The following is a 21,187-nucleotide window of genomic DNA, read 5'->3' on the forward strand; positions in this document are numbered from 1 at the left end:
TCATTTTTCCATACAACTACTTTTGCATGAAATTGAAACTACCTACTCATGTTAACAAGAATCATAGGTAGTTTTGGGCAATGTGAGGCAAGTCATCTAATCCGTGACAGGGTGGTTCCTCTACGTTACTTACTGATGAGATAGATAACAGCAATGGAAATGTTAGCATCATTGCTCTTTTTTCTCTGTCAGTTAAACTTCTCTTTCTGATCCTGTTTTTGTGTTCATACAAAACACAAAACATTCTGGATTTTTGCCTTTTTCCATGGCAGCTCATAGCGATAGCATGAGTTGTCTACAAGAAATTGTTTTGTGCATATATTACAACTTATTTGTAATACTCTGCTTTTATTTTTAGATACTGTTCCAGTAGTTATTTGTTTTGTTATTTATAATTTTCAGTCCGCAATCATGGAAAAAAATAAGGCTGAATAAAAGTAATATCCTCTTCATATTTTTTAAAATTTATTTGTATTGAAATGGCCCGAGAATGGATAACTAGGGCAAAGTGGGGGAATTTAGGAAATTAGTTATCTTTAGGATATAACCATAGACTCTGTAAAGCTGATTACTAACTGCATTAGTTTTTTTCCAGAAAACAAAGTCCATATAATATATATATATAGTATGTAAATAACAGTATATATATTTATAAATATAATGAGTTATTTGCTCACACAATTATGTTGCCTGAGAAAGCTCACTATCTACCATTGGAATCTGGAGACTCAAGGAAGCCTGTGATATAGTTCAAAGGCTTCACAGCTAGAGAGCTGATGGTGTAGAATTCCAGTCCAGGTCAGAATACCTAAGAACCAGGAGTGCTGAGGGTATGAGAAGACTTGTGCCTCAACCAGCCCTACTTGTCAGACAGAGAGTAAATTCAACTTTTGTCTGCCTTTTTGCTCTATTCCGTCCCTCAACTGATTGGTTGATGATCACCTAGATTGGGGAAAGGAATCTGTTTTACTCAGCCCACCAATTTAAAGGCCACTCTCTTCTAGAAACACTTTCATAGACACACTCAAAGTAATGTTTGCACAGCTAGCTGAGATCCAGTGACCAGTAAAGCAGACACATAAAATTAAACATTACACTAGCTACAGCCAGTGTTGATATTGAGAGTCTGATTACGGTCTTTATAGTGATATCTTGATTACTATTTCATGCTGCTCCTACTATCCTGAAAATGTGCTTATCTACTGGTATTCTGAGATTGACGTGCTGTGAAAAATATTGAATATGATATGAATGGGCACTTTTTAAATAATGCTTCTTGCACTATATAATGTGTAATTCTTTGTAAGTCTCTTTGTGTGGGGGGCTATCTTTATTTCTTCTTGTACCTTTGATGCATATATTAGTATTTGGTGAAATTTAAAAAAAAATGTTCACTGAATTGAAATGATAAGACTGAGCAATTCTTTGAGGTTATATAGTAGTTAGGTTGGACAATGGTATTACTCCAAGTTGTTGATGTTCAAAAATCAAGGTCACAGATTGTTGGTAAAGGAGCCTCATCTAGACTTTAATATTTATCACATGTATATCTTTTTTTTGAATTTAAGCACCAAGAATGTGGATAACATTACAAAAAAAGAAAATTTCAAATTTTAGGGCATTTTGAAATATATCATGTTTTTCTTCATATTATTAGCTTCTGCTAAAAGAAAGATATACATAGGAAGAAAAGATGTATTAAGAAAAAACAAAATTCCAATTTGATTGTCAGTCTTCGATATGCAATTTCAGTGTAGAAAATGGCTATTAAAACCAATTTAATTGTTACATGTGACAACCTTAAAATTTAGGGTAGACTTTGAATGTAGGCACATTAAACATGGTTGTTTAAAGTGAAAATTTAAGTTAAACATAACTAAATAAATAGAAATTTATTTTGAGGCAGCTATTCCAATAGATACTCCACTCCATAAAAGTCTCTCCATATTGTAGAATCAAGTTGGTCAGATTTCTTAAGACCATTGAGAGGAAATACATACAGATGACCTTTGAAGACTGAGGTATATTAGGAATAGCCATATAAATGGGAGAATTTTGGTCAAGGGGAAGGTAAAGGTAGAATGGAAAATAACCTATTTGGCCTCCCAATAATGCCTCAGTTCTACTTCTTATAAGATTAATGTGTGGTTAACTGGAATATTAGCTCTGTCTACTTTAGGAAACACCTTAACCTTGTGGGAACTGTCTTATATTTATTTGCTTAAAAACAACACTTTGGCCCTGGTGGCCCTGGCTGGATAGCTCAGTTGGTTAGAGTGTCATCTGGATCCGCCAAGGTTGTAGGTTCAGTCACCAGTCAGGGCACATACAAGAAGCAACCAATGAATACATAAATAAGTTGAACACCAAATTGATATTTCTTTCTTGCTCTCACCCTCTCCCCTCAGCCCCACAAACAAACAAACAAACAAACAAACAAACAAGACTTCCTTGGTAATTCTGAGGGGACATGGAATGTGACTATTATAGTCACTTAATATATAGAATCTCTTTGGGAAGAGATTAAGTCATTTCAAAAGTAGTCGGCCATCCCCACTCATACTAGATCCTTGTATGATCTTCATTGGCTTTTGCATTGATCCAGTTAGCAGTACTTGGGCGGCAAATTTGTGTTTATCTAAAGCATAAACTTGTAATAGCTTGCCATGTACTTGTAGAGGTTTACTTATCCAGCTTAAAAATTAAATAATCCTTTCCAAACACAGACATCATGGCCTTCTTTAATTTATAGCCAAACACTAATACATAAAATTATGATAATTTTTAAAGAGTTCATGTTATATAGTTTTCTGAACTGATTCATTAAGGGGAATACTTTTTTCTCTCAATATATTGTAACAATGACAGTAAGTGCCAAAGCATTTCTAGTAGTTGCACATAAATCCTTTATCTGACACTTTGAGTCATACAAAGAAAAATTATCCTTTAAGAATTTTATTAAATATTCATTTTGCATCTAACATTGTTTCTCCATGGTACAACTTTTCATGTAACTGTGTATCTCAGTGTATTTTGTATTTTCAAAATGCTACTCTCTCTACCACTACTCCCTCACTTTAGTTTTAGGGACCCATCACTTAGCACCCCATTGAATGAACTGGGATTACTACATTGTCAAAATACAATTGCTGCTATACTATTTGGACATTTTTGGCAACGGGTAAAAGTTCTCATTTGAGATTGCTTCATAAGAAAGAGTTTGCAGGAGTAAAACTATAATATGCCAAAACAGTTGATTTTTTTGGACTTCATTGAAACTAAGTTTCTGGTTTTAATATTTGCTTAGAGCAAGGTACTAGTAGTCTATGTAACAGGACTTATTTACATAGTTACCACCAAACACGTGGTATTTTGTGCATTAATGGCATTATTTCATTGAAAACAATGATTTTAGTCCTGAAGTATTTTACCATTTTAGTCTGGCTACACTTATACTTTTAGCTTTTTTTTCACTTTTAGCTTTTTAATATTGAAAATTTATGGTTGTGGTGTTGTAGCTTGCATTGATTTTTCAGAAACTAATTTATTAACCTTGTAGACTGTAAAAACTACTACCCTTTTGCATTTATGTAAGGCATATATTCTATAATATATGCTTCTTTTTAAAAAAAACTATTTTTTGAGAGAGGAAAAGGAGGAGAAAGAGAGGGAGAGAATCATCAATGTGTGGTTGCCTCTTGCATACCCTTAATTGGGGAACTGGCCTGCAACCCAGTCATGTGCCCTGACTGGGAATTAAACCAGTGACCCTTTGTTTCACAGGTTGGCACTCAGTTCACTGAGCCACACCAGCCAGGGCTGCTCTCTATAGTGTAGAATGCCTTGTACATATACATGGTAGAAACTAAAGAAAGGATAGTTCACTGAATTTGACGTTTTCATGTAGATTTCTACAGAACTTTTTTGACTACATTTCACATGGCCCTTACACTCTTTTTGCCTTAGATTTAGAGCTCAAACTCTGAATTTATTTCAATTAGCTCCACAGAGACTTACATATAACTGACATAATACCTAAAACATAGTGAGTACTCAATAAATGTTACTTATTATTAGAAGAATGTTATGTTATAATTTGGTTCATTTCATCATACTGGTGGAACATGTTCTCTGAATATGCCTATTATTTTGAAGATACTAATTCATTGATTTGTGGTATCTAGAATTTCTGTGGAAGTCCAGTGCCATTCTGATTCCTGATCATTCACATGTAACCTATTTTATTGCTCTAGAATGTTTTAGGATTCTCTTTATTGTCCTAAATGTTCCAAAATTTAGTTATGCTATGTCTTGATGTGAGTCCCCTTTTACTACAGTGTGCTGGGAACTTAGTAGACCCTTCGTATCTGAAAATTTAAATCTTTTAGTTCTTGCATTTTTTCTTATGCTTTTTAAATTCCTTCTCCATTTTGTTTTCCTTTTGGCTAGTTCTATTCTGTGAATTTTGACTGAAATTGCCTGAAATAATTTTAACTGAATGAATAATAGTAATTAGAGTTTTTCCAAGTCTTTTTTTTTTTTTGGTAAACATTGTTCAAATTGTTTAATTTCTGTACAACTAGGTATACTAATTGAAATAAAGAACAGTTTTTTTCTAATATGTTTTCTTCTTTTGTCAAGAAACAGGAAGAGGTAAGATAACACAAATTAAAGGATTAAACAGACCGACCTCCTTAGGTTGCAACACACACACTTTCTTTTCTGGCTAGACAAGTAGTATTTAGTCCTCTAAAACTGGCCTATAGTACAGAAGAATATAAATATCTCTTGTTTTTCTTTGGATTTTAAGCTAAATAAATGTTTCTCAACACTAGGGATCATCTGTATTTAAGTCTTTTGTCAGGGTTTCTGTAATATTAAACAAGACTGTTTTCTTTTGGAAAATTTAAAGTAAATAATTAAATACAACTTATATAGAAAAGTTTACTCTTTAGCGTTAAACATACAAGTGATTCTAATTTATAGGAATTAACTGAAGTGTTTTATAAAATTCCACTCAGATTACAAACATTGGATTTTTTTTTAGTAACTTTTATTTTTATTTTGAATTGATTAATAGGGATTTGTCTCAGAATTATCCACCACTGTTTAAGTATTTCTCAATCTGTATATAACATACTTATAGAAATACTCTTTTTAAAGCAAGAAATTTTGGAAATGTCCTAATTAGATAAATGCCATAATAGAAATTACTGATTTAGGAGGCTAAAACACAATATAAAAAACATCTCAGTCTTGCTCTCAATTTTGCTACTCAATGCCACCAGAATCTCCCTTCAGAATTATGTGTCATTTCAGAGAAACTAGTAGTTTCTCTCACTAGTTGTTTAGTTAGGATACTTTTTATGTCAGTAAATAGCATAACAGCAAAGCAGAGTAGGTAGGATCTTGACTTGAGTCCTTCAGTATATTAGATAACTACTCTGAACCCCGGTTTATAATCTATAAAATACATGATAGTTCCACTTCCGTGACGATTAGGTGAGTTTATTTTGCTTTGCTTGAGTTTCCTTCAGCCACAAGATATGGCAGCTATAATAATAATTTATTTTAAAAATCTTACTGGTTCCTACAATAATTATAATTTTGATAGTAAAGATAAGTGTAATTATTATTAATTACTGTTTTAGTGTCTTTATCTACCAAATGAGAACCTTTGTTCCCTTCAGAATTCCATAACTATAAATAAAAGTATATTTTACTATATTATTTTAAAGTGCCCACTAAAAGAGGAATTAAGAATATGCAAAAGAGCCCTGGCTGGCGTAGCTCAGTGGATTGAGCGCGGGCTGGGAACCAAAGTGTCCCAGGTTCGATTCCCAGCCAGGGTACATTCCTGGGTTGCAGGACATAACCCCCAGCAACCGCACATTGATGTCTGTCTGTGTCTGTCTGTCTGTCTGTCTCTCTCCCTCCCTTCCCTCTCTAAAAAATAAATAAATAATAAATAAATAAAAGAAGAATATGCAAAAGTACTCAAGCTTGACAACTGACATTATTGTTTATAATGTTTGTAATAAATTGTTTTTTGATGCTATGTGATGTCCTCAGGTTTATGAGTTTCCTAAATCCCTACAGTTTTCTCAGCTATTACCACATTTTGCTCTTCCTTCAGAAATATGTATCTTTTCAATTATTCCATTTTACCATCAGTATTAACAGAAACTAGCACTAAAAACTCATGGGTAATTCCTTTTCTTAATCTGAGCAGAGACACTATATAAGGTTGTAGCAAACAGATGGTAATATGCTTATATGGTGTTTATGTCGTTTTCTCTTCTGCTAGAAGATGTGAGAGTGATTTACAACTTACAAGGATTATTCTTAGGTTATATTTTTGATTTATATAATAAACTTCAGTAAGAAATTAGGAAGGTGCTCAGTTACTTTGTTCACTCTACTGGTAAGTGTACTCTATTTGAATCAGACTTTTTCCCTTTAGAATAAATTATGTGTATTTTAAATTGGGCTGCTCAATTTTGATATTCTCCCAAAGCTAATCGTGTTTTCCTTTCATCCTAGTTCAGACTTGGGTCCTTCAATCTAGAGAAGTCGGAAGCCCAGCTGAGGTCATTAGAGAACTCATTTGTGACTGCCTGGACACCATTGCAGAAAACCATGCCAGAAATGAACACCTGCAGAAAGAAAATGAAAGGCTTCTGAGAGATTGGAATGATGTTCAAGGACGGTGTGTGCATGATGTGTTATATAAACACTAAGCTCCCTTCAGGTCATTGTAGCACTAAGTTAATGATTTGTAAATTTATAACATAGACTAGCATATATTTAAAATAAGCCTGTCATTAATTATACCTTTACCTAATATAATTAAACCAAATTACTGGTCACTATTATACATGATAATAAATATTAACACTTTTAGGTCGTTAGCATTTGGTCATAACAGCAAACTTATAAACAATAAGGAGTAACTGGGCAATGAGAATCAGGATTGATTAATATTAATCAAAACTTAAGATGTTGATATTTATAAGGGTTACTTTAGCTCAGATTACAGGACTAACAGTGAATAAATAGAGACATGAAATGTAAATAAGTGCAATTTATTCCTTATTTGGAATCTTTATAAATGGCAACTATTTCCAGTGATGTGTGTTTTGGCTCCTAGTACTTATTTTTCCTGATTGATTGCAAATTCATACTACCAGCGCTTTTAAAAGCTAAAGTAATTGTGACTACTGGAAAAGACATTTGGAAGCCTTTTATTTTTCTGATTTTACCTCTTATTTTTTAAATGATGAAGAGGAAGGTCATTTATTTTATTAATTATGAATTTTCTTAACTATTTTATAATCTAGGCTGGCCCAAGGTTTAGCCTGTGTTACTCTATTATGTAAAAGACTTTTGAAGGAAATAAAATGTATGTTAACATTATATCTCTACAGAGACATATAGTATAGTATGCATATGTTTATACATGTATATCTTGAAACATCAGAATTATGTGGAATGCATATATAGTTATAATTATTGTTACTATATCCAGTGTGTCTAGTAGATTTTTAAAATTTTCATTCAAACCAGTAGTAGATCTAAAAGATAAGATATTTTTCTATTTAGGGTCTTTTTAGGGCAGTCATTGAGATTGTTTTTATGGACATTAGTTAAGTATATATGAGGGGCAGAAGTGGGTGAAGGGTATATCAATATATGTATGGAAAAATAAGATCAACTAAAAGAAATTTTTTGTATTTATTCAGTCATTTTTATTAATTAATGCAAGACACATAAAATTAAGTTTTAATACCTGATTATATTAGGGTCTCAGTTATTACATTAAGAAAATAGTTCTTTTTGTTCTGAATTAATTTTTGTCTTCAATCATATAAAAATTGTGAAACCAAATGAATATATATATAAATACTAGGATACCATACAGAGAAATAAGTTAATTTTTCTCTTTAACTTCTATTTTATTCATGTTTGAATTGATATCAAATATCTGTTAGAATGCATGTTTTGGGGCTTACTTATGTGTGAAATTAATCAAAGTAAAGATGTACTGTATTTGTAATAAGCCATTATATTTAAAACTCAAATACCCTCAGGATGATAGAAAATTTGATTCACAAATTGCCCACAGAAATGCAGACTGGGTACTTGGTGCTTGAACAAATTGCTTTAAAATGTCTGCCAGAGGTTGAAGGAGGTATTATCTCATCAGTATTCAATACCACTGCCATAGAAGGGAAAGCAGCAGGGAACAAAGATGAGAAAATGTGCCCTGTGGTTTAATGTGTGGGGAGTACATATAGTATGTGGCCAACAGATGCTTGATTTGCTATTTCTGAACCGTACAGAAAGCGCTGTTGTGTTTTTGTGGCCAAAGGTTTTCTATTCGATCAAAAGCACAGTTGTGTATCTTATCACCTGTCTTACTGTGCTCTGGTTATTCTTTTTTTGTAAATACTGGACCAGACATCTTCTTCAGAGGCCGAAGGTATGTGCTATTGAGCTGACCCTGCAAACTGAGAGGAAAGACAGTCCAGTCTAGAGAATTTTAGGTTTGTAATTATATATCAGATGTTAGGTTAGTAACTTTCATTTCCAAGGTGTGGCTAAGTAGGTTTACAATTGTGAGTACATGAAACACAGAGTTTATTCTTGAATGATTATTTATTAATTATTGTATTATTTTCCATACAAACAATTGTAAACCTACTTTTGTACCCCCCTGTAATTTTCCAAATTTGGGGGTTTTTTTCTATCAAAGGAGAAAAGCTATTTTAAGAAGCTATAACTGTATTTTGGTCATGGCCAAGCAGTACTGCCGAACCTTCTTTAGTGTTCCCTTTCAAGAGCCTTACACAACTAGAAAATGAGAGAAGGATCTGCAGCTCCAGCTTCCGTGAGGTAAGAAATGGTTGGCCAAAAAAGTCTGTATGGTTTTCCCTGGTCTCAAATGGTGTCTCCATTTGAGTGCTATCAACTTCAACTGGCCTACTCAACTATGGAGCATTGTCCAGCAGGAAATCTCAGCACCAAACTTTGGTAACCACTTTTGACACATTAAATTATTCACAGGACCTTCTCCATACACTGCACCAATCTTTTTTGCGTTTCATTTTGTTTTACCTTTCTTGGAATAATAAACCATAATATGCTAAAGATATTGCTTATTTTCTATCTTAAAATGGCTACACAAAATTCACAAATTTTGATAAGTTTTTTTTTAAATGTGCACTGGTATGACAGCTGTCACAATACAATCTAACAAAATTGTTTCAAATGAAGTTAGAGATAACTAATTGCTACTAGAGCCATTCTATAGAAAAAACAAACGAACTTTTTGGCCAACCCAATAGTACTGATGACGAGTCTTTAGAGAGTTAGAAATAGGACATACACATACTGAATTAAGTCACTGAAGATATAAAATAGAGACTTGTTAGTTGGGGCCATCACATTAGGTCTGGTAAGAGTTCAGTTTCTGGGCGGGCTCTGATTTCTTTTATATCAGTGTTTCATATATGATCCAATCATTTCTTCCCCATCATTGCTCCAGACAGTGTGCCTGGGGGAAGGTAAGGAGGAGGAGCATAAAATAGGTGCGAGAATTTCCTTATAAGCTTGGTAGATAGGTCTCAAATATATTTAATACATAATAGGATAGTATATAAGCAAAAAAAAACCCAATCATGTGCATATGTGCTTGTATCATGAAAAATGTTTATGATATGTTCAGAGGAGAAATATAAAGTACCAAAAATATTAATAGTATCCTTTTTTTTTGCAACATATATCTTTAGATAGAACTGTCTAGAAGGAGAAAATGAGATTTTAATAGTCCACACCTGGAATTATGTATTAAATTTTACTTTACTTTTTGGGGTATTTTGCATGTATATTAGATATTTTAATATGCATTATTATTATAATCAAAGCAACTCTAAAGCAGTTTTCATTTGGGATGACAGTGGAGAATCAATGAAGCTGGAGTAAGGCCTGAGGGATTACAGTACGATTAAGAAGAACAAGCTTTAATGTGTAGACAATATATTTATTTACAGTTATTTTTATTTACTTTTTAATAATTGTGGTCTTAGCTCCATTTGAACAAATAACATTACTAGGTTAATTTCTATAGTTTTGGTAGATAAAACATTAGAAATATTGTAGTAAATCCTTAGGTTATTAGCTATATTTATTTCACTGTTTTTTTCCTATTTAATTTTAAAAAGTCTACATTCCATGTACTGAATAGCCTTTCTTTGCATTGAAACATCATGTTAGAAACTCTCCAGTTTTATTCTCATTTCAGTTATTAAACCTGTAATTTTGAAGCAGTGTTCAGCAGATTGAATTGGGTTGACATACATTGAATCATTAGAATAGAAGAGGACCTTGAAAGCTCTTCCGTAAGAGCTTTCTGCGCTTAAGCTAGGATCACATTATATCAGGATGAATTCAGTCTGATTTTTAAAGACCTCAAGAGATAGATTCAGCTCCCCTTGGTAGCCCCTTACAGTGTTTAAGAATAGCCACAGTCATAAAATTCTTCCTTCCATCTATTGGTGATCTAAGTCCTTCATGGTGTAGTTGAAGGCCATTTCCTCTTGTGCTGTCTCAGAAAAGAAGAGGAACAGCTGTTTGCCATCTTCTTCATTACTTAAGTCTTCTTAAATCTCTTTATCACTGCTTTTTTTCCCAGTTCTTTTTAGCATTCTTTGTCCTCTGAACTCTATTCATATTTTCTTTTGCTGTACAACTCTGACCTGAATATAAATTTGGCCAGAGCTGATTGTAAATATAATTACTATACAGTTTCGAAGTACCAGATGTTCACATTTACGATTCTGTTGTTTCATTTGGGGTTATTTAATCTATGGTTTTACTTTGGATGCTATATCTGCATGAAACTGCCTTGTTTCTGCTCTTTTTTTTTTTTTTAACTTGGTATGCTTAGATTCTTTGTTTTTCCACCCAGAAATATTTTATTTTGAATATTCAGTATTTTTCATGTTTAGTTATCCTTTTAATTGATTTTAAAAATTACTATCCTTTGGTCCAAGTTCCTAGATACTGCAGTCCTGTTACTAATTAAACTTAACATACTGTTCTCTTCTCCTAGTCACCTAGGAGAAGCATCACTTAACGTATTCCTTGTTTAAAGTGATTGATGGTTTTATCAGGTTTGAGCTTTGCCTTGGAGATGATTCTTGGACTAAGGGTGGTCTGATCTAGTTGTATTTCTGTTCTCCTTTAGTGTCACTAAACTTAGCAGTGAATCCCATGTTTCTTCTCCACTGAATGTCCTGCTTACTAACAGCTGTTTAGTTCTTGAGGCAGAGGGTTGGCAGGACTCAAGTAATATGGAAAGCATGGTAATACGATGCCATAAGGGAGCACTGGCACTAAGTATGGCTTATGGGAAATTGTAGGTGCCTTTTAGTAACTGAATAGTGAATAAAAGGATAGCATTCTCTGAATTTGTTCATATGTTAATAATTAAATTTATTTCTTAAAACTGTTCACAGTAATACTCTGTTCTAGCTAACCCCCACTTCCCAGCTTTGTCTAGAAAGTGTTATCCAGTTAGATGATCAGAAATTTCATTGTAACAAAATCCTAAAATTTTGCTAAACCCAAGCAAGTTTAACTCAGAGGATGCCTTTCATTCTGTGGAGTTTTCTCTCCTACTACAGAAACATTGTTGCCTTTGACTGTGGTCATGACACTGATTATTTAGATCAACAATATTTTAGACAAATTATATGATATTTCATTTTGGTATCTTATTTTCATTTTTAATTCATATTGATAAGTGCACATACTCTCAATCAGATATCATTGTAGTGTTTTGTATGTATATTAAATACATATTTAAATAAGGTAAATTACTTATTGATTACCATTCTTAAAATTTATCTAATTAATTAAAACATACAAGATTTTTATAAGTACTGCACAGTAACCGATTGTGTCACCCACTGGAGCTCCAACATAGAAGAATTTTTAGTGTGCCTTTTTATAATTGGTTTTTACTTTAGGTTTAAAGTATTTCATTATTATAAACTCAGGTATTTTAATGGTATGTATGTTCTTTTTATCTTTTTAAAATTTTTGTTATTTTGTTACATTACAAAAGAGTATAAGAAAATGGGAAATAATATTCACATAACATTTTACATCTGAAATACAACTGCAGTAACATGTTTCTGCTTAAAAAAAATGATCAATGTTGGCAGCTCTTCAATGTTAGCTCTCTCCCCACCCCACACACCTTTTGCTTTACTTATTTCTCAGAGGGCTTTGCTTGATGAAAAAAGTATCATTCTATTAATATTTACCACAAATCTTTAGAAGCTTAAGAAAATGAAAATTATTTCTAGTGACATTGGTGACTAGCTGTTAAAGTAATGAAAAATATAAAATTCAGAATCACTGGCTCTCCATTTCCTTATAAAATATCCATATTAACCCACTGACTTGATTCATTTATTTCATAAATATCTACTCAGTATCTGTTGAATGCAGAATTCTGTGCTAGGCACTAAGGATAAAGCAGCCAGTGAAACACACAGGCACTTTGCCTTTGAGTTCACAGCCAATGACTATGCTACCCGAATGCCGTAATTGTTCCCAGAAAACAATATTGCCATATGTTTCTCTTCATGCCATGAGAGGCCCTAATTCTTTGCATCTCTGGATAGATATCTTGTTGAAAGCATAAGGGCATGTATATCAAAGGTATCAAATTTTGACATTTTTGTTTCTAATTATTTCACTGAAAAATATATTTAAAGTATAGATTTTATGTTATACTTTACATAAAATATTTATATATATAAACTATTATATATATAAAATATTTATAGTGAAAATACTATGATACCTGCCTAGGACAACAGAAGCATAAACAAACAATATGATAAAAAGAAAACTAGGCAAAGGTAGACTAAGTTTAAAAGCATATTTTACGTAAAATAATTTATATTTGGATCTTTAAGTAGATGTTCATTCATGGTATGTGTATTGCACATATCAAGTACATGCAACCTCTGCTAGTTTCCTTATATATTATCTGGGAGATCAAAATTAGCACGATCTCTTGTTAGCTCATTTAAATATTGTGGAAAAAATAGAAATGATAGAGGATTTTATGTTTTATCATGTGTATCTAAAATTGAAATAGTGTTTTACATTTGCTGTTTCATTAACCTCTTCTTGGAACTTTGAAATTGTGTACTTTCATTTGTTGTGTGTGTGTGTGTGTGTGTGTGTGAGTCTGTGCCTGTGGGTGGGTGCAGCTGGGTTATAAGCTGGAGCCTGGGAAGTTGTTCTTGGCCTGGAGCAGTTCATGATCTATTTAGGGAAAACAGATTAGGCAAATCACTTAATCACAAAACAAGATTGCTGTTGCTATTACGGTAATATTAACAAAGCATAGGAAACCTAGGCTCTAGTTAATCTTGTTTGAAATTTGTCATGTAAAAATATTCATTTGGAAATAAACCAGAGATGTAAATGCATTATTGCATTTAGGCATTTAGATGTTTTAAAAGTTTTTTTTATATCAGTTTTCAATTTGATTCTTAGTTTATTGCACAAATTAGTAACATAAATAAACCATGGGTTCTAGTTATTTATTTAGCTATCTATATAAAACTTTAAGTCAATAAAAGTATGTAAAAGATGATTTTTAATTGTATTTTCCTTGAAAAGTCTTCTTGAAATCATCTTCAATAATAGAATGTATAATACTAATGTTAAAATGTGCGTGGTTTATTTATTTATTTTTTATTTACATTTTAGGTTTGAAAAATGTGTGAGTGCTAAGGAAGCTTTGGAGGCCGATCTTTATCAACGGTTTATTCTGGTGCTGAATGAAAAGAAAGCAAAGATCAGAAGCTTACATAAATTGTTAAGTGAAGCTCAAGAACGAGAAAACATGGAACATGAAAGGTATTTTGACCTTTCTGCTTGAGATGGCAGGTGTATAAATTTAAGTGGAACTTCTTCCCAAATGTAATGAAAGTTAGGTGCCATCTTTTAGTACTATGAGATCATTTGGTAATTGGGGGTTGCATGCTCTTGCTGTTGGATACAGCGGGGTGGAGAGTTCTCAACATGAGCTCCATGTATGCCCAATGTCACACCTACACCTAAATCAGGAAACTGGCAGGAAGTTTATCTAAATATTATTTGTTTAATTCATAGATGTCACTAAGAAATAGATTAATTAAAAACTTTAATCTTCTGCCCAACTAAAGAGTAGTACATGCATTTGTGATCTTGATGTCTAAGTAACAGTTGATTTTAGAATCAAGTGGTTCTAAGAGTGGATGTGTACTTGATTTTTAGGGAAGAATCACAGATGACTAAGAGCTGGTATGGCTTGGATAATTATAACTATATTAGGCATTTGCAGTATAGGTTTGGGTCTATTGTCCTGAATCTAAGAGAAAAATAGGGAGGTTTACTGATGGTATAATATAAAGAATGTAACATTTGATATCACCTGGTCCTATTTCAAGTGCTGGTCTGGCACTGATACTTATTGCTACATGACTTTGGGCAAGTTCCTTAAATTCTCCGTGCCTTACTTGGGTATCTCCATAGTAAGAATAAAAGTACCTGGCTCAGAATTTTCAGAAGATCAGTTGAAAGGCAGAACTACTTTTGTAGGAGGGTGTAGCCAAAGGGTCCCCAAAAGAAGGACTTGGAATGGGGTCCAGAACTCAAGGTGTCCAGGTGATTTTAAGATGTCCTCACCCCCACCCCCCAGGTGTGGGTTGGGGGAAGGGACAAATGAAGCAGGGCCATTGAGAGCTGTTTCTAATAGCAACAGCCTTGCAGCTACCCTCTGGTGTGGTCATTTAGCATATCTATAACCTTTAACTGGTTGCATAGATATGTTAAATAGCTGTGACCAGCTCTGAGCCAGGGGAATGGAAGTAACTTCCCCACCAAGATCTAATTGGGAGGCAGGTCCCCTGAGTTACAGTACCTGCATGGCAGCTAAGAGAAGATTGGCTCCATGGCATGGGCCACACCTGCCCAGATTCATGATGGCAGTCCAGTGAAGCTGGAAGGATATGAGTTCTGGCATGTGAGGCCGAGTGTGGGAGGAGTCGGAAATGGGGCTGCAGAGGAAGATTGGCGTGGGGATTTAAAACCCAGACTTGGCGGCCATTGAGGGGAGAACCATGCAGCTGTGGCAGTGCAGGGAGGACAGCAGCCACTGAGGAGAGAACCATGCAGCTTTAGCAGAGTAGGGACTCCTGCAGCTATGCAGACACCGCCCGCGATGCAGCTATCTGCGGATCCTCTACCACCTGGCTCCGAGCCCCAGCCTGCTCTGCAGCTGTGGCCACCAGAAGGGGCCACCAGTAAGTTACTCGGGAGCACCGGATCACTGCCTAGCTGCCACAGCCACTGCCAGGCCTCTGCACGCTGCACCCGCGCTCTCACTGCTCGAGCTCAGCCAACCTTGCAGCCACCTGCTCTGGCCAGGAAACGGTGAGGTCCACGCTAGCCCTCTCGGTGCTGCTGCTGCTGCCGTTGCTCTCTCAGAAAGGGGGATCACTGCCCCCCTGTCCCCCCGACAGCCATGAGAAGAATCACCATGAGGCTTTAGCTGAAGATCCTGGCAACACAACCAATGGTGCTGGGAACTAAGGAAGGCCTGCCAGCTGAGCACAAATTACTAGGAAAAACCGAGAGCTGCCTAAACCACGGACTTCTATTTCTTTTCCTGAGATACGGTACCCCACACTGGGCAAAGGGGGGAAGGAAGGACTGTGTGTTTTGTGGGTGTTTCAAGGGACTTTGGGATTTTGACAGACATTAAGTCATTACTTTTAGTCTGTATAACTTGAATAAATAACTTTTCTTTTTCACCAATCTCTAGCATGGAGAGCCATAATTCTCTGGCTTAGGGAAAGGTGAACCTAGTACAGGGGGACCCCAGGAGAAACGGGGATTAATTCTGTAGCATTGTGGGACCCTCTTCCCTGGTGGCCAATCAGGAAGGATCATGGGAAACCACATGCGCAATAGCTTTAAAGTAGTGCAACTACTATATACTCAGTAAAAGCCCACCAAAACTAGCCAGAAAGGATCCTCCCTATAAGAATAGAGTCCCTCTAGCCCATGAGGTCAATCTCGGCTTGGAGTTGGCCTGCTCCCATGTTCTCTTCTATGAACTCTGGGTGTTCGGTTCAATTCTTTGTCCCGATCACTAAGAACCTGGTTACCTGTGCCCACCTGTGACACTTTGAGAATAGTAAAATACTTCACTGACCCACAGAGGAATAGTATTTTGGTAGATGAATATGACAAGAAACTGATTCAAGAATTATAGTGAGCACTCAATCACATTTAGGTTGGCTACAAGGTAAACTTGTTCTTAAGAGAGTTCACATATAGTCCTTGAGATGCTTTCATCTTGATCATATGAGTTGATTTCAATATATGTTTGTTTAATTATAATATTTCCCCATGGATGTTTTCTGTGATTACTAGTGAATTTGATATCTAGCCAGAGATTAGCCAATACTTTACAATTCCAACTTTCTCATTTTCTAGGGAAACTGCAACGTGTTCTGAAATGACTGCTGATAGAGCCACAGTCTATGACGAAAGTACTGATGAGGAAGCTGAAAGTCTGCCTGATCCCTCAGTGTCAGCTCCAGGTAATAAATACATTTATTTCCTGCTTTGAATATTTCATTTGGGCCTATCACTCTAATTACAATAATCCATAATGAAAAATGCTATGAAAAAAATTCCCTATAAAAACTCTTTAGACTTTTTCGTCTAAAACATCCAATACTAATGTTAACCATGAATATTTATTATAAAATGCAGCAATTCATTAGCAACAACAAGTGAGTGTGCTCACATACATACACACCAAGGTACATTATTCTTTGCTAAACAAGGATGCATAACCAATAAGCAATACACGCCTTCATACTAATTATCTCTAGCTCAAAGTTGGCTGCCTATAACACTTGAGATTGAATCTAGCTAGAGCCATGGGTGAGGGTGATGGAGCAGGGTAATCTAGAATGCTTTTATCCTGAGGTTGAGAACTTCTCTCACTGTTCAGAAAAGGGATTGCAATGGGGTTAGATGGTGTCAACAAGACAAAAAGGAGAAATGGCACTTAAAAGTGCCTGAGCCTTTCTCAGCACCTTAGGTCAAGTACCCAGCATGCAGGTTTTTAAACAAACTATGGATTATTTTATTAGAGTTATATAGATTTTCTGATGCAAGGGTCACTGGCCAGCAGTGATCACGGAACGCTGTGAATGGCTCGACGAAACGCAAGAAAAAACACACAGACAGACTAGTTTCTGTGGAAAAGTAGGGATGGAATGGCTACCCCCCTAGTGGGTAGTGCACCGATTTACCATCCAAACCTGCTTTTATGGGCTGATTTTGCATAATAATTCAGGTAAAGTACATTACTCATTATGAGGAAGTAAGGAACAATAGATAACAAGGAAGTCTGAGGGCATATTTTGAGTCAGGGTCAAAGAACTGTAAGACTTGGGGGGACAAACTAACTTCCTCCTTGGACCCTTCTCATTCAACTGAGAGCATTCTAAACAAAGAAGGTTTCACAGTAATTTATATATTCTTTCTTAAGCCTGATCACCTGGGGGAATCCGCCCTTTTCAGCACAGAGCTGCACCACCCTGTCATTGTTTCAGGCTTAGGTGTAGCAAGGTTACTAAGGCAATCAAGAGATAAGGAGATTTTCTCCCAGACAACGAGAACTCAGGCTGTGTCAAAGCCGAGGAGTGAGGGTCCATCACCCCCTTTTGCTGTAGCCCCGAAAATCCTTCTTTTGGGGAGCCTCCCACGTGATCATGCCTGTCTTAGATCATTCCCCCCTTGGGGAATCTTACCCGTCTTTGGCTAACCAACCAAGCTTTGGGGTTCAGCTATGAATGAAACAGCAGAAGTGGCACTCCTGCCAGGGAGATAAGCTTTTGTCTCCTTGCTGGCTTATGGTTCCAAGGGCGTTCCCTCAGCCTTAGCCCAGGTGGGGGTTACAGCTTCTGATACCAGGCAGGGCGGTTCCCAACAATTTTCTAGAGGGAGAAGCCCCTGAACTTATATTACTTGTATGGTTACAACAAGTAACATAAGCCTACTATTCTCAACATTAATGTTGGATTCATTTATTTAGCAATTATATTTTTGAGTGTCCATTATATCAGAAACTTTTCTATGTAGTAAAGAAGAGAATACAAACACATTTCTGCCTTGGTGGAGTGTGAATTCTAGTCAGACAATAACAAAATGAATAAATTTAATGTGAAATATGTTAAGTGATAAACAGAAAATTAAATCGGGGAGAGATGATAGAAAATGCCAGGGTGGGAATAGGATGAGTGTCGTGACTTTAGGCAGAGCAGCAGAAAAGGCCTCGGTCAGAAGGTGACATGTCGCTCTGCAGGGAGAGCATGCCAGGCATGAAGAACAGTTAAGTACAAAGGCCCTAATGTCCAGGCAGTAGACAGAGGAGCTTGCCTCATGTGTTCAAGCAATAATGCCGAGGGCAGTGTGGATCAAGTTGAAAGATGAAGATAGGGAGGACTAGGAAAGGAGATTAGAGGGAGGCCAGATCATGTGCAGGGCCTTAGAGTAATGATTTTGACTTTTACTTTGAGTTGTATTGGAAACTTTTGCAAGGTTTTAAACAATCAAGTGACATAATCTGACTTAAACTTTTAAAAATTTGTTAAATGTATTGGAGTAACGTTGGTTAATAACTTTATATATAAAGTTGTAGGTGTACAATTTTATAATACATCAGTTGTAAAATGCATGGTGTGCTCAACACTAAAAGTCTAGTCACCTTCTGTCACCATGTATTTGAACCCCTTTACTCTCCTCATCCTCCCTCTCCCTACCCCGTTTATCTCTGGTTCCCACCATACTCTTTGTCTATCAGTTGGTTTGTTGTTTTTCTTTGTTAATTTGTTGCTTTCTGTTTTATTTGCAATATAAGAGTGAAATGATATCGTTTTTAGCCTTTTTTGTCTGGTATTTCACTTCCTCAATGTTGCTGTTGGCTCATTTATTGTTTAATAACATGTTATTTAGCTTCCATGTCTTTGCATGCTTTTCAGTGTTCTTCTTGTGACTTTCATAGCATTGTGGTCAGAGAAGATGCTTGAAATGATTTCAATCTTAAATTTATTGAGACTTGTTTGGTGTCCTAACATGTGGTCTATCCTAGAAAATGTTCCATGTGAACTAGAAAAGTATGTATATTCTGCTGTTTTGGGGTGAAATTCTCTGAAGGTATCAATTAAATCCATTTGATCTAGTGTGTCATTTAAGGCCACTGCCTTCTTGTTTATTTTCTCTCTGGAAGATCTATCCATAAATTCAATGGTGTGTTAAAATCCCTGACTCCGACTGTGTTGCTATTGATCTCTCCCATCTCTCCCTTTATGTCCAATAAGATTTTCTTTACTTACTTAGGATTAGGGTGCATAAATGTTTACTAGGGTTATATCCTCTTGTTAGATTTGTTCTCTTTATCATTATGTAGTGTCTCTTACTGTAACCTTGGTTTTAAAGTATAATATGGGATATAAATATTGCTACCCCAGCTTTTCTTTCCTTTCCATTTGCATGAAATATCTTTTTCCATCTCTTTTTATCTGTGTGGATCTTTTGATAGGAGGTATGTCTCTTGGAGGCAGCATTTCTATGGGTCTTGCTTTCTTATACATTAACCTACCCTGTGTCTTGGTTGGAACATTTAAGCCATTTACATTTAAGGTGATTATTGATAGATATGTATTTGATGTCGTTTTATTGTTAGAATATTTTCCTTTTTTCTCTCTCTCTCTTTTTTCTTCTTCAAGCAAGCCCTTTAACAATTGTTGCAGTTTTGGCATTAACAAACTTCTTTAGCTTTTTTGTATCTGTGAAGTCCATTATTTTTCCTTTGATTTTAAATGATAGCCTTGCTGGGTAAAGTAGCCTTGGTTTTATGTCCTTGCTTTTCATCACCCTGATTATTTCATTCTACTGCCTTCTGGCCTATAATGTTGATAAATCTGTTGATAAATCAGATGACAGTCTTATTGATGTTCCCTTGTATGTAACTACCTGCTTTTATCCTTCAGCTTTTAGGATTCTCACCTTGTCTTTCAAGCCTTGTCATTTTAATTATGATGTCTCTTGGGGTAGGCCTCTTTGGGTCCAACTTGTTTGGGACTGTCAGGTTTCTGGACTTGTGTGTCTTTTTCCTTTATCAAAATAGGGAAGTTTTTGGTCATTATTTCTTCAAATAGGTTCTCTATCCCTTTTCCTCTCTCTTTTGCTTCTGGTATACCAATTATATGGATGATGTTATGGTTCATGATGTCCCAAATGTTTCTTAAGCTTTCTTCATTTTTTTAAATTCTCTGCTCTGCCTGGGTATTTTCTTCTACCTGGTCTTCCAAATCACTGATTTAATCCCCTGCTTCCTCTAACTTACTGTTTTATTCCTTCCAGTGTATTATTTATTTCAAATATTGCATTCTTTATTTTTGACTGTTCCTTTTTTTTTTTATGTCTTTTTTTAAATGCTGTTGAGTATCCTTATAATCAGTACTCTAAATACTCTGATAAATTGCTTGCCTCTGTTTCATCTGGAGAATTCTCTTTTTCTTTCTTTTGGGGTCAGTTTCTTTGTCTTCCCATTTTGGCTGCCTCTTTGCGTTTGTTTCTTTCTATGTATTTTGTAGATCTGCAAAGACTCTGATTCAGACCTTTGTCAGATGCTGCCTATGATTGAGCCTAGGCAACCTGTTTGGAACCATCAGCAATCCACAGCTTGTGGCTCCCACTGCTGTGCCTGTGTGTGTGCAGGAAGAACCAGGCTTCACACCAAAGCTAGCTTTTGCCAGAGTTGGGCCTGGGGAAGGATCAGCTAAAGTCTCAGAGCTCCTAGAGTTCCACCTTTGCCTACAGGCTTTTTATTAAGCTTAAAGAGTGAAAGTCTTCCAGCAGTACTTTTCAGCAGCAGGTCTGAAGCACCACAGAGTGTACGAGAGTAATTCCTGCATGTGGGACTATTGTTTCGCCTCAGTTGGATACCATTCGGAGGGGAGCACTCTGCCTGACAAAGATGGCTCCTATAGTATGGGGAATGACTCAGTATAAGGATCCTGGCAGCTGTTCT

The 21,187-nt window shown here is 35.5% G+C and overlaps 1 protein-coding gene across 1 annotated transcript in view; it reads left to right on the plus strand.

Annotated features, from left to right (window-relative positions):
- Positions 1-21,187, plus strand: part of XRCC4 (X-ray repair cross complementing 4) — a 219,507-nt gene that overhangs the window by 78,745 nt on the left and 119,575 nt on the right. The window contains 4 exon segments of the mRNA XM_028529935.2: positions 6,544-6,577; positions 6,580-6,709; positions 13,798-13,947; positions 16,573-16,679. Of these exon segments, the coding sequence (XP_028385736.1) occupies positions 6,544-6,577; positions 6,580-6,709; positions 13,798-13,947; positions 16,573-16,679 (421 nt within the window).

This window comes from Phyllostomus discolor, chromosome 3, assembly GCF_004126475.2.
Source record: "Phyllostomus discolor isolate MPI-MPIP mPhyDis1 chromosome 3, mPhyDis1.pri.v3, whole genome shotgun sequence".
NCBI lineage: Eukaryota > Metazoa > Chordata > Mammalia > Chiroptera > Phyllostomidae > Phyllostomus > Phyllostomus discolor.